General features: G+C 44.0%; 1 protein-coding gene across 4 annotated transcripts in view; it reads left to right on the forward strand.

Annotated features, from left to right (window-relative positions):
- Window positions 1-13,359, forward strand: part of ATP8A1 (ATPase phospholipid transporting 8A1) — a 242,997-nt gene that overhangs the window by 217,191 nt on the left and 12,447 nt on the right. For all 4 annotated transcript variants that reach the window (XM_053252646.1, XM_053252647.1, XM_053252644.1 and 1 more), the window contains 2 exons: window positions 6,891-6,979; window positions 8,113-8,205. In XM_053252646.1, the coding sequence (XP_053108621.1) occupies window positions 6,891-6,979; window positions 8,113-8,205 (182 nt within the window). The remainder of the gene's footprint in view (window positions 1-6,890; window positions 6,980-8,112; window positions 8,206-13,359) is intronic.

Consider the following 13,359-nt stretch of genomic DNA (forward strand, 5'->3'; position numbering starts at 1 on the left):
AAATCTTACAAACAAGCAGATACAAATAAGAGATTACTAGAAGTCTAACTAAGCCAGCTAAACAAAAACGGAAAAAAATCTGAAAACCCAAGGATGAAAAATACATTCAGAAAATTCAGTACTTCCAAAAAAGAAAAGTATTTTAACTTTTAAAATGTATTATTAAAAATAGCTGTTTTTAAATGAGAGTGTAATATCAGTTGAGAACACTAGAGATATACTACATGCCACTGGAATATCTTTATTAATTTGTGCAAATATAGCTCAGCTTCTTTCTGCCCCAGTTTTTAAAAGCAGGCACCCCAGTTCCAACATAAATGTACATGTTGTGTGTGCATGCATGCATGTGCACATATTTGCTCTTTGCCAGATATTTATTTATTTATTCATTTAACATATTTGTATGCCACCCAAAATGCAAGTCTCTGGGCGGTTTACAACAAAACAATAAAAACAAAAAGTAAAAAGGATAAAATATTATGATTTAAAATTTAAAACATTAAAACTATTAAAAACAATCAAGCTATTGAAACAATATCTAATTAAAAGCCTGGGTGGAAAAAATGTGTCTTGACTGCCTTTTTAAAAGTTGTAAGAGATAAGGAAGCTCTTATTTCAGCAGGAAGCATGTTCCAAAGCCTCAACAGAACAGCAACAGAGAAGGCCCGTCCCCGAGTAGCCACCAGACCAGCCAGTGGCAACTGCAGACGAACCTTTCTTGAGTATCTCAATGGATGGTATGGCTCATAGTGAAGAAGATGTTCTCTTAAAAACCCAGGGTCTAAGCTATTTAGCTCTTTATAGGTTTATAACCAAGACCTTGTATTTGTTCTGGAAACTTATCAGCAGCCAGTGTAGATCTTTTAAGATAGGAGTGATTAGGGGTGTGCACGGACCAGTCCGGGGCCATGCAAGAGGCCTCTGGACCAGTCCAGAATTTGGCCAGTTCGGCGGGGGTGGAGTGTGGCTTTAAGGGTGGGGGGTAGTACTTATCCTCCCCGCCACTCTTCCCCCTCCAGCGCTGGACTTTTCTAAAATGTTTTTGGGGCAGCAGAGTTCCACCCTGCTGCCCCTGCCCCCGTCGTTGTCTCCCGATTTTACAAGTAGTAAAAGCTGGCGCCACGCATGCGCCCGTCGCAGCGCGCCTTTCGCCGCCACTGGCGCATGCATGCCACATACATCATTGTGGCGTATGCGGTGCGCAGACCAGCGGGGGCACCGGGCGCATGCGTGGCGCCAGCTATTACTACTTGTAAAATTGGGAGACAACGACGGCAGCAGGGAGGAACTCTGCCGCCCCAAAAACGTTTTAGAAAAGTCCAGTGCCGGAGGGGGAAGAGCGGTGGGGGGGAAGTACTACCCCCCCCTTAAAGCCACACTCCCCCCCATGCCGGACCACGCCTCCGTGGTTCCGTGCACATCCCTAGGAGTGATATGGTCTTTCTGAGATGACCAGAGACCAACCTGGCTGCCACATTCTGAACCAACTGCAGTTTCCGGACTATGTACAAAGGCAGCCCCACATAGAGCGCATTGCAGTAGTCAAGTCTGGACATGACCAGCAGATGTACTATTGTTCTGAGGTCATTTATCTCAAGAAATGGACACAGCTGGCATATCAGCCGAGACCCCTTGGGATAGGCCCATAGTTGTCATGGCCATTCTGAACTTCTGAGCCGAGAGAGAGAGAAAGAGAGAGAGAGTTTTAGATAGATATAGATATAGAACCAATTGTCCTAGTAAGATTGGTACCAATCCTAGCAAGAACCAACTAGTCTGTTAACAAAGAATTTTGTTGGATCCATCAAATAAATATGTCTTAGAAAGAAATGAGAAGCATCTCATCAGCATGATGCAGAATGCATTCTGTATTCTATTTTGTGTGACAACGCTGATGGAAGTCCAGAAACATATCAATTGTCATAAGGCCCATTGTCATTACCAGCCCATCCAAGTTTGATCAGGCCTCAGGATTCATATGGTCCCTTCATTTACCACAGAAGTACAGAGTTTCTAATTTGGTGGGAAAATCTAAGTAGGAAGTCTCTTGTTAGTGCTAAGCATGGTTAAAGCTTGTGGCATGCAGGCGCGGCCCATGTACGCGCCTCGGTGGGAGTGGACAGCTTCTTTAAGTGTAAACGGAGCCAGTGCTCCGTGCCACCCAGCAGCCCCCACAGCGGGGAATTGCCTCCGCCACTCACCTGTCCGCTGGTGGGGGCTTGCCTCCATTGGAGCCAGGCGAGTGGCGTAGGCGATTCACCGCCATGGAGGCTGTTGGGTGGCATGGAGCACTGGCTACATTTAAAGAAGCCACCCGTCGCCGCCCCGCAGCCCCAGAGGCACGTTCACAGGCTGCACCTGGTGGCATGTAGGGCTTGTATTCTGAATAGTGATGTGCACGGTCCGGAGAAGTCCGGACCGGCACCGAAGGGGGGCCTTGTTTTTAGAGCGGGGAGGGCTTTCTTAGCCCTCCCGCCTCCTTGCCCCCGCCAGCGCCCGTATTTTCTAGTATAGGGGCGCTGGAAACCAGTCGTCCCCCCGCTGCCGCGGCGGCGGCGGCGAAAGAACTCCCAATGCCAGCCCTCCCTCCCTCCCAGCTATCTGCCCGCCTGCCCGCCCACTCACCGCTCACCCGATAGGAAACGAGAGGAGCTCCGGCACAGAGCTCCTCTCGTTTGGAAGGCCTCCGGCATAATGGTGTTTTGCGCGTGCGCGCACATGCGTGCACCGCAAAGCACGCCGTTCGCCGGAGGCCCGGTCTACCCGCCGAGAAAGGGCCGGGTAGACCGGGCCTCCGATCGCTGGGTAGACCGGGCCTCCGATCGCCGGAGGCCCGGTCTACCCAGCGATCGGAGGCCCGGTCTACCCGGCCCTTTCCCGGCGGGTAGACCGGGCCTCTGGCGAACGGCGTGCTTTGCGGTGTGCGCATGCGCGCGCACGCGCAAAACACCATTATGCCGGAGGCCTTCCAAACGAGAGGAGCTCTGTGCCGGAGCTCCTCTCGTTTCCTATCGGGTGAGCGGGCGGGCGGGCGGGCAGCTAGCTGGGAGGGAGGGAGGGCTGGCATTGGGAGTTCTTTCGCCGCCGCCGCGGCAGCGGGGGGACGGCTGGTTTCCAGCGCCCCTATACTAGAAAATACGGGCGCTGGCGGGGGCAAGGAGGCGGGAGGGCTAAGAAAGCCCTCCCGCCCTTAAAGGCATACCCCCCACCCGGACCCGGACCAGGCAGGGCCGGACCGGTCCGGCAGTTCGGCCATTCTTTGGAATGGCCACCGGACCGGTTCGGGCACACTACTAATTCTGAATATGGAATTTCTGCAACAAACATGATTGGCCTGGAAGTTCCCTCATTTCACCAATAAATTAGGCCACTCAGCAGATCAGAAAGATCATCAACATCAAAACTGACAATCTGAATCTAAGGGAAGCACTACCAAGAGCAAAAAATAAGGATGGTTTAGAAAAATAGCTTTCCGTGATGTCACCAATGGCTGTTCAAGACACACTTTGCTTTCCCACAAATTTTATCAGTTTGACAGGTGATACCTACCTGGTCTTGCATTTTATAGGCCTTTTCTGACATTCATTTGTGTACAATGCAATTACTCCCTGCAGAGGGAGATTATCATACCAACTGACCCCATCCCTGACCTCCATTCAGGTACTGTTGCATGGAGCCTACAAGCTACACAAATCCAAACATTCATAGGTGCCTCTTTGAGCAATGTGGTACCTGGAAAATGCAGGGCACCAGAACAGTGTAGGAGTCTGCAAGCTTTCAGATGTATGCTTATAGGCACCAACATGCAAATTGTTGCTTGGAATGTGCGGAGGTCAAGTTGAGGCCACCATATACAACCATCATTCCCCTCTACACATTCATCTGTACATAAGAAAAGGACTAATATGTACAAAGGCATATTGTGCACATATGTACACATTTTAATAGGTATGCATATATTTATATATACACACTACTAAACAAAACAAATTATTTACTGTAGGCTGAAAAGAAAAGAAAAAAATGATATCAGTAGTACTTCTTAATAAAAGATAATCGTTCTATACTAGTATTATACAGTACACATATCAGTATGATTGCAGGAATAAACTAACACAGCTTTTGATCCAACTGAATTCTGGAACTGCTTTTTCCATCATTATCTTTTGGCTTATTTTAAATTACACTGTTCTCCATGAAATTGATGCCTTAACAGTATCTTTCAAAAATTTCAAAATTATCATAACAAAGCATGTTCCTATTCACTTAATTTTGATGCCATTGTCACTCACTAATTATGCCTTTCAGCATTTTTGCCAAGTTCATGTGTTTAATAGGCATGTTCCTCTGAGTTGTAACAGTCCTTTGTAACTTTTTCTTAAAAGAATAGGACTGAGGAACAAATTTGGTGTGAAGCTTCCATAATTCTGCAATGTTTAGAATCATAGAAAAGTCTTTTTTCTATGCCCTTTTAGCACCAATTAATTGAAATTTGTATTTTAATTTCTGGTTATATATCCCTGGGAGCCACTTTTGCAACAGATTCCATTAAGTTTCACAAGACAAAAGTGGAGTAGGGCAGAGGAAACTTGGCATAGACCACGGATCTCATATATTAGGAAAAAAGTGTAAACCACAAACAGAGGCAGACATACAGAATCTATCCCCAGAACAGGCTTCCCCTGTTAGCACCATTGTCTAGAACAGATCAGTTGCCATTTCCCAGCTGACTTGCCTATGTGCAGAGAGATGTGAAAAGTTAGAGACAAAAAATGGTTTCTACAGAGTAAGGAGGGAGCTTTCTTGTTCAGAAAGGAAGGAAATACCTCAGTGGGATTTTATTTTTTCCCCTCTTCATCCAAATATACAAAGAGGCCTTTTGTCTTAAATGCGAATGTCGGCTTTAAATCTTTTAGTTTTGGATTAACGCTGCAAAAGGGGGAAAAATCTGACAGGCTTTCAAATATGACGCAGAAAAACTTTTTTCCTCCTTCAATTCATGTTGTTCATTTGTAAAGCCAAAGGCTGGATTGACTGAATGGTAGGCGCCTGTTGTTCGTTCATTCATAGTTAGCATTACAATGGTCAGAATTAACATCCTAAATCCTACATTATCACTTCTGCTGTTTCACCAAGCAACATTTAATAGGAGGTATCTAACTCAATGATAGCTTTTTGCTATGTTACCCTAACTTTAAAAAGTCATTAAGAATAATTTTAGGAGGAGTGAATACTACGTAAAACACATCTAGTTCAATGCTTACCTATGCTTTACCTTTAAATTCCGGAACCAATTTATTTTTCAATAGCTTATTTTAAAACTTTTACCATGTATTGTTAAAAATTGGCTCGGACATAAAACACATCAAATACCATATTTTCTATCAAAACATATTTATACTTTCTGATCTTGCTTGTATATTCTTCTGAATCTATGCACTGTTGTTTCAATTTAAGATTGTACTTTACTATTTAACAATGTATGAAATATATTATCCTTTTAAATTATCATTTCAGAATTTATGACATTAAACAATCCCTGTTTTTCTTTTTACATACTATAACCCTAGTGCCATGTATGTGCATAGTAATGAGTACATGCAAACTTTGTTTACATTGCAAACAGCAATTTCTCAACAGAATCAAAGCTGCTCTTTTTATATTTAGTGGGGTTTACATTTGTGTAGAATAATTAACATGTTTTTACTCAACCTGAGTCCCAGACGGAGCAAGCTATAAGTCCAACGAATGAACATTGGCTGGGATCCCAAGATTCCCTCAATGTACAGAAGACATGTCTGCTCACACATGGAGGGTTCACTGATTTCCCTCCATACACCTTCAGCCTACCTGCAGTGCCTCATAAACTGCTCCAGAGAGTCCCTTGTCCCACTGGAATGGCTTCTGGGATAACAGGAGACAACATTTGGGAGAAATTGGAAACTCCCCCATGAGGAGGAGGCCTTCTACTCATACAGGGAAATCATTGAACCCAAGCTAATGACTTTTGATGCATCATAGAAGTTGTGATTCAGCAGAGAAATTTAAAAGCAATAGTCTACATGCAAGTCTTTTGCTTGTAATCTTGATTATGGGCCAAATTTGGTTGAAGCTCCTTTCAACTGCCCTCCCCTCTCCATCCCCATGCATCCCCACCCTCACCAAGAAAAACACTCCTGAGGAACTAGTATGTGGCATGAAGAGGGACAGGGAAATTGGCACAATTGCAAGTTCTTCCATGACTGAAAGATAGGGTCTGGATACAGATCCTGGTATTTGATAACATATAGTTCATTGGCCAAACTGCAGGTGACAATATAAATGCTTGCCTTTTTCCCCTAATAGAAGCTTTGTGGGGCAATTTAAATGGCACAAAGGAGAAGGTTTAAATCCCTTTCCCCCATTGCCATTGCTCTGATCCAAATTGGGTCCTCGCCCTACAGGACTGCTTTAATGAAAGTAAAATAAACCAAGAGATACAGTCAGAAATCATCTACCTCATGGGTAGTTTGGCCCCAAAACACCTTAATTACTGGAAACAGGAAATTTACCTCCAAAGCTTACAGTACCATCACACTATGTGTCTTTTGTGGACATAACTTGTCAGGCATCCATCAAATTATGGATGGCTTCCTCATCCTGTCTTGGAGTTGGGAATGGTAGATAGACATGTATAGGTTTAGGAGCCATTGCCAGGCAGCCTCCTACATTCCTAAGGGTAATGGCACCACCATCATCAACACCACTGACAAATTTCATCAGTCATCTTTCATTTACTCTCACTAGGCAAATTTTGTAGATTACAATTTTTCAATTTATATTGCCAAGCTTCATCCAAAATGTTTCATAGTTCTCTTCTTTAAATAACATCTTTGTTTATATATTTGTAGGCAGCTATGTTGTTCAGCTCAGGAGTCTTCTGGATGGGCTTACTGAGTATTCCAGTGACAGCTCTGGTCTTTGATGTAGCATATAAAGTGTAAGTGTAATGTTGTTAATTTATGGGCTCTAAAGAATTAATGTGTCCATGTGTTAGTAATTATTATTTTTTAAAACAAATACTTTATTTAATCTCCTAATTATGATTTTCCTTTAAAATCATCATTAGGAGATATCGATCTATCTATCATATTTCTATACCGCCTGATATGTACATCTCTAGGCAGTGTACAAAATTTAAAATATTTAAAAATCACAGATTAAAATACATGACAACAAAAACAATAGAATGAAATAGTTACTAAAACAAGTTCTTAAAATGGTTAAAAATTAATTCTAATTAAAAGCCTGCAAAAACAGGAGTGTCTTGAGGTTCTTCCTGAAAACAAACAGAGAAGGAGATGCTCTTAGTTCAATAGGGAGCATATTCCAAAGCCCTGGGGCAGCCACAGAGACAGCATTAACATTAACATTAATTTAATATGTTAATTTAAAATTAATGTATTAAATATAACATTAAATATTAACATATTAAAATGTTTACAAAGTGCTTAACTCTTTTGAAAAGAAATAATTTTAGTATCAAATATATAATCTGATACACAATTAATACACAGTTAATTAAAATGTGAAAACAAAAAAGACATACTACACATTTGGTGCCACCTTAAGTGGCACAGCAGAGAAATGCTTGACTAACAAGCAGAAGCTTGCCAGTTCGAATCCCCGCTGCTACTATATCAGGCAGCAGTGATATAGGAAGATGCTGAAAGGCATCATCTCATACTGTATGGGAGGAGGCAATGGTAAACCCCTCCTGTATTCTAGCAAAGAAAACCAAGAAAAACTGGGGCTCTGTGGGTGCCAGGAGTCAAAATCGACTTGACAGCACACTTTACCTTTACTTTACACATTTGGTGGTTTGTAAAGCATATATATGTCTGTGACTTGAATTCTTAGGAATCTGATTTCCAGTTCTCCAGTGGTTAATCAAGAAAGTTTATTTATTATGTATACGTTTTGTAAGTTGTTGAAGTGCAACATTTACTCTGATGTGACTTTTTAACAACTGAATTCTGAAGGTTTACAGAACTGATTTTCACATTGACGTTCCTGTTTTTAGTTTCTCACAGATTCAAAGACTTAATTATCTGAAAGCATTTTTCATTGCAGAGTCAAGAGAGCAGCATTTAAGACACTGGTAGATGAGGTTCAGGAGTTGGAAGCAAAATCTCAAGATCCAGGAGCTGTTGTTCATGGGAAAAGGTACTATAATGCCTGCATGCTATTTTTAAATCATTCCTGCCAATGTGTAATTAGAATTCCACCATTTACAGGTGGACCCCGTTCTTCTGAGTGGTGTCTGTCCATCACACAGATGGGCTTCGCACTTGCATGAAGAAAGCTCTGAGAGAGAGAGAGAGAATAGGCTCCTCCCCTTCATTCCTAGGTCATGTGCTCTGAACCCTCCTCCTCAGTTCTTTTTCTTCCGCAGAAGAAGAATCATGTTGGGAAACCTTGCTACTTTCTAAAAATGAAATGGGGGGGGGGGCTAATTACCTTTTATTCTCTCTTTATCTTCTATTTATATTTCTACCTATAAGTTGTGTGTTTTTATTTTATACTGTGTTATTCCTTAGCTCCCCCAATATTTTTCTTCCCCTTCTGAAGGCGAAGATTTTTCCCCACCCAAATTGTATGGCCAGCAAAGTGACATTTAAACGTTGTTCTAAGTGCTGGTCTAATATCTCTTCATCTGATGGACACAATCTTTGCTTTTTTTACCTGGGAGAAGCTCATCTGGTCTCCAGTAACACTTGGTTCATAGGTAGCGCTACTAATTTTTGAGACTCCCCTCTGCTTGTGTAACTCAACTACCCACACTGCATGGCAGATTCAACGCATGTTGGGGCTAATGGCCTCCACCACCACCATCCTGCCTACAGCGAGACTACACATGAGGCCACTGCAGCATTGGTTCCTAGACGTGTTTCACCCAATCAAGCATCACAATTCAAGAACTCGAGGTACCAGCTCAGGTTCAGGCCAGCCTGTCTTGGTGAATTTCTCGCAAAAATATTTTACAATCCACACCAGTGTTCCCTCCAACAGGGATTCCCAGATGTTGTTGACTACAACTACCAGAATCCGCAAGCAAAAGCCACAATAGCTGGGGATTCTGGGAGTTGTAGTCAACAACATCTGGGAATCCTGTTAGAGGAAACACTGTGTGTTGGAACAAGTCCTCAGGCCCGCATTACTATAGACTCCTCAGAAGACAGTTGGGGTACACATTTTCGAGGTCTTCACCTGAACGGACATTGGTCGGGTCCAGAGGCACGTCACCACATCAATTACTTAGAGTTGTTGGCCATTTTTAAAGCCTGTACAAGTCATTACAGACAATACCACTGCGAAGGCATATATAAACCGACAGGGCAGGATGGGATCACGCGCCCTCCTAGCATTATCGCTGGAACTCTGGCATTGGGCCATTCAGCATCGGATTTTTCTGTCAGCTGTCCATATAAAGGGACTGATCAACACCTTGACAGACAGTTTAATCAGAATGCAGTCACTGTCACACGAATGGAAGCTGCACACAGAGGTGCTGCAGGACTTTTTTCGGAGATGGGGGAAACCCCGCATACACTTATTTGCCAGCAAACACAACACCCAGTGCCCGATCTACTATTCCCAGGCAGTTGTGGGAAAGAACTCAAGGGTGATACTTTAGCGACCATGTGATCAGGCATCTTTGCCTGGCTATTCCCTCTGATACCTTTGTTCCCGAGGATTATTCAAAAGAAAGAGAGCGAAGTGGGGGCTGCATAGTTGTGACTCCATGGTTGCCCCGTCATCACTACTTTCCTCGCTTGCTTCACTTATCCAAGCAACTTTTCTTTTGTCTTCCCATGTCCACAATGTTACTTTCACAACAGTATACTGCATTTTGGGCAGTATAGAAATATGCTAAATAAACAAACAAATAGAGGGGGCAGTTTCTTCTCCGGGATGTGCAGAGCCTACATCTAACAGTATGACGGATTCAACTGTCTGGCCCATAGAGTTGAAGAAGGCCCTAGAGGCAAGTAAGAAACCTTCCACCATGACCTCTTACAGAGTGAAGTGGAAGCACTTTACAGAGCTTGCCAAGGCCTCATGGATTTCAGATTCTAACAGGGTCTTGGTCCAGTTTATATTGTCACATCTATTGCGACTGAAGAAGTTGGGCCTGTCTATGTGAGACTGACACTCACCACCTGTCAAAAAGGGAGTTGGCCTTTTGAGGTAGGACTGAGGTCTGGGGGGGAGGTTATATTAGGGTGGGGCAGGGAGATTAGGCTGGAGTTTGCTGGTTCTTCATTTTTATTGAGCTTTGTTAGGCCTCTGCAGATAAGTTTTTGGGCTCTCTTGACAGGAATGGTGCCAGGGGTGCATCCAACGGTTCTGAGACAGCTATTACTGTGGTGGTGGGAAATAGAAGAATTGGCACTGGTAGAGCAGCTGGCCATTCCAGGGGAAGGGAAATCAGTAATTTAGTAACTGTTTCCACTTCCAGCTGCCCTGTCTTTTCTCAGGTCTTGGGGAGCAGCTCCAACTACCCACAGAGTCTGGCCTTGCTCCTCTGAAATGCCAGGTTAGTAAAGAATAAGACTGAAATTGTCCATGGATCATGGATGAGGGAGCTGACCTGGCATGTATAACTGAGACCTGGTTGGTAGTGGCAAGTGGTCCAGTGTGGGCCCAGCTTCTCCCACCAGATTACTCTGTTGTGGAGCAAGCTAGGGGAAGTGTGCGGGGGAGAAGTAGCTGTGGTCCATAAGAATACCATCTTCCTTACCAGGGACCCTGTGAGACAGTTGACTTATATTGAGTTTGTATTTCTGAGGCTGGGGACTAGGGATAGATTGGGGATTTTGTTGGTGTACTGAACACCCTGCTGCCCAACTGACTCCCTAACTGAGATGACAGAACTGGTCGCGGAGTTGCTGTTGGAGTCTCCCAGACTTTTGGTGTTGGGGGACTTCAATATCCTCTCTGGGGCTGGCTTGTCTGGTGCAGCTCAGGAGTTAATAGCAGCCATGACAGCTATGGGCCTATCCCAATTAGTTTTTGAACCAACTCATGTTGCTGGCCACACACTCGATTTAGTCTTTTGTTCAGATCAGGGGAGTGTTCCGTGGGTGGGGAATCCGGTGGTTTCCACATTGTCATGGATGTACCACTACCTGGTTAAGGTTGGTTTCACAACCACAATCCACCCCTGCAGGGGTAGTGGACCTATAAAGATGCGAGAAAACTGATTATCTAGACCCATTTCAACTGGCTTTAGAGCTGGCTATGGGGCTGAGACAGTCTTGGTCAGCCTGATGGTTGACCTTTACCAGGGAATCGACAGAGGGAGTGTGACTCTGCTGGTTCTTTTGGATCTCTCGGTGGCATTCGTTACCATCTACCATGGTGTCCTTCTGGATAGCCTTGGGGAGTTGGGGATAGGGGGCACTGCTTTGCAGTGGTTCCGCTCCTATTGGGTAGATTCCAGATGGTGGAGCTTGGTGACAGTTGCTCCTCAAAACAGGAGCTGTTATATGGAGTCCTTCAGGGCTCCATTCTGTCACCAATGCTTTTAAATATCTACATGAAACCGCTGGGTGAGGTCATCAGGAAATTTGGTGCTGGGTGTTATCAGTATGCTGATGACACCCAAGTCTCCTTGTCATCCTCATCATCAGGAAATGGCATTCATTCCCTAAATGCCTGCATACAGGCAGTAATGGGCTGGATGAGGGATAGCAATTGAAATGGAATCCAAGCAAGACGGAGTTGCTCATTGTAGGGCTCAGAATCTGAGGGATGAGTTAGAGCTTCCTGTGCTGGATGGGGTTACACTCCCCCAAAGAAACATGTATACAGCTTGCGGATACTCCTGAACCCAGCACTCACCCTAGTATCTTAGATGGAGGCTATGACCAGGAGTGCTTTCTACTAGCTTCTGCTATTTGACAGCTGATTCCATTCTTTGAAGAGGACAACCTCAAAGAAGTGGTGCATCAGCTGGTAACCTCCAGGGTTGACTATTGCAATCCAGCTATATTGGTCTCTGGGGCAACCCGGAGAGACCATATTATGCCTTTTTAAAACCAGTTGCACTGGCTGCTGATATGTTTCCAGGCAAAATACTAAGTACTGGTTATAACAGTACTTTATAATAACAGCTTAGATCCAGGTTACCTTAGAGAGTGCCTTCTTCTGCATGATCCCCACCACATGTTAAGGTCATCTGAGGAGGTCCATCTCCAGTTACCACTGGTATGTCTGGTGGCAACTCTGAGGCGGGCCTTCTCTGTAGCTGCTCCTGGGCTGTGGAATGCACTCTCAGCAGAAATCCGTAGTTTGAGTTCATTGTTGGCTTTCAGGAGAGCCCTTAAAACCTATCTGTTTGACCTGGCCTTCCAGGGTTTTAAATTGTTTTAAATTTTTTAATTGTTAATGGGTTTATTCTGTTTTTAAATTGTACTGTAATGATTGTTTTTTAAAAGTATTGATTTGTGAGTTTTATTTTCATTGTTGTGCACCACCCAGAGCTGTTTGGATGAGGCTGTGTATAAATGAAACAAACAAACAAATAAATAAATAAATAAAGTCCTCAATTAGATTTCATCTGGCTGCCATAGCTGCCTTTTGGAAGCCCCCATCTACATATTCATCGTTGTTCCCCTTACCAGAAGTCAAGCAATCCCTGAAGGGTCTGGCTTATCTGGACACACCATCTATAACCCCAACATGGCATATACCATCTGTCTTGTCAGTGCTCATGGACATACCTTTCGAGCCAATGGCAACTTGCGACCTACGATTGTTGACACATTTTCCTGGTTGCCATTGCATCAGCTCGTAGAGTAGGGGAACTCGGAACTCTACGCTTCAATCCTCCATATTTGATTTTCCAGAAGGAGAAGGTGGTTCTCAAAGTAGATATTTCTTTTTTGCCTAAAGTGGTTTCAAACTACCATAGGTCACAGAACATCTTGTTGCTGGTGGTTTTCCCCAAATCCAAGTTTGGAAGAAGAACATAGGTGGCATACTCTGGATGCTAGAAGGGCATTGGCCTTTTATATTCAATGTATGGCATCCTTCAGATAATCTACTGCACTGTTTGTGACATATGGTGTGCCACAGAGAGGCCAAAGGGTGTTGGCTCATTCAATTTTTGCATGGAGAGTACAGACTATTAAACTGGCTTACCAACTAGCGGGGTTAGCATCTCTGGCTAGACTCATGGCACATTCCACCAGGGCTGTTGCCACCTCAACGGCATTCAATAGGAGACTTCCATGGGAATCTATATGCCAGGCTCCGACGTGATCATCGCCAACTTCCTTTATGAGATATTATGCCCTGGATGTCAGAGCTCGT

Source organism: Hemicordylus capensis, chromosome 5 (assembly GCF_027244095.1).
Source record: "Hemicordylus capensis ecotype Gifberg chromosome 5, rHemCap1.1.pri, whole genome shotgun sequence".
In the NCBI taxonomy this organism is placed as follows: Eukaryota; Metazoa; Chordata; class Lepidosauria; order Squamata; family Cordylidae; genus Hemicordylus; species Hemicordylus capensis.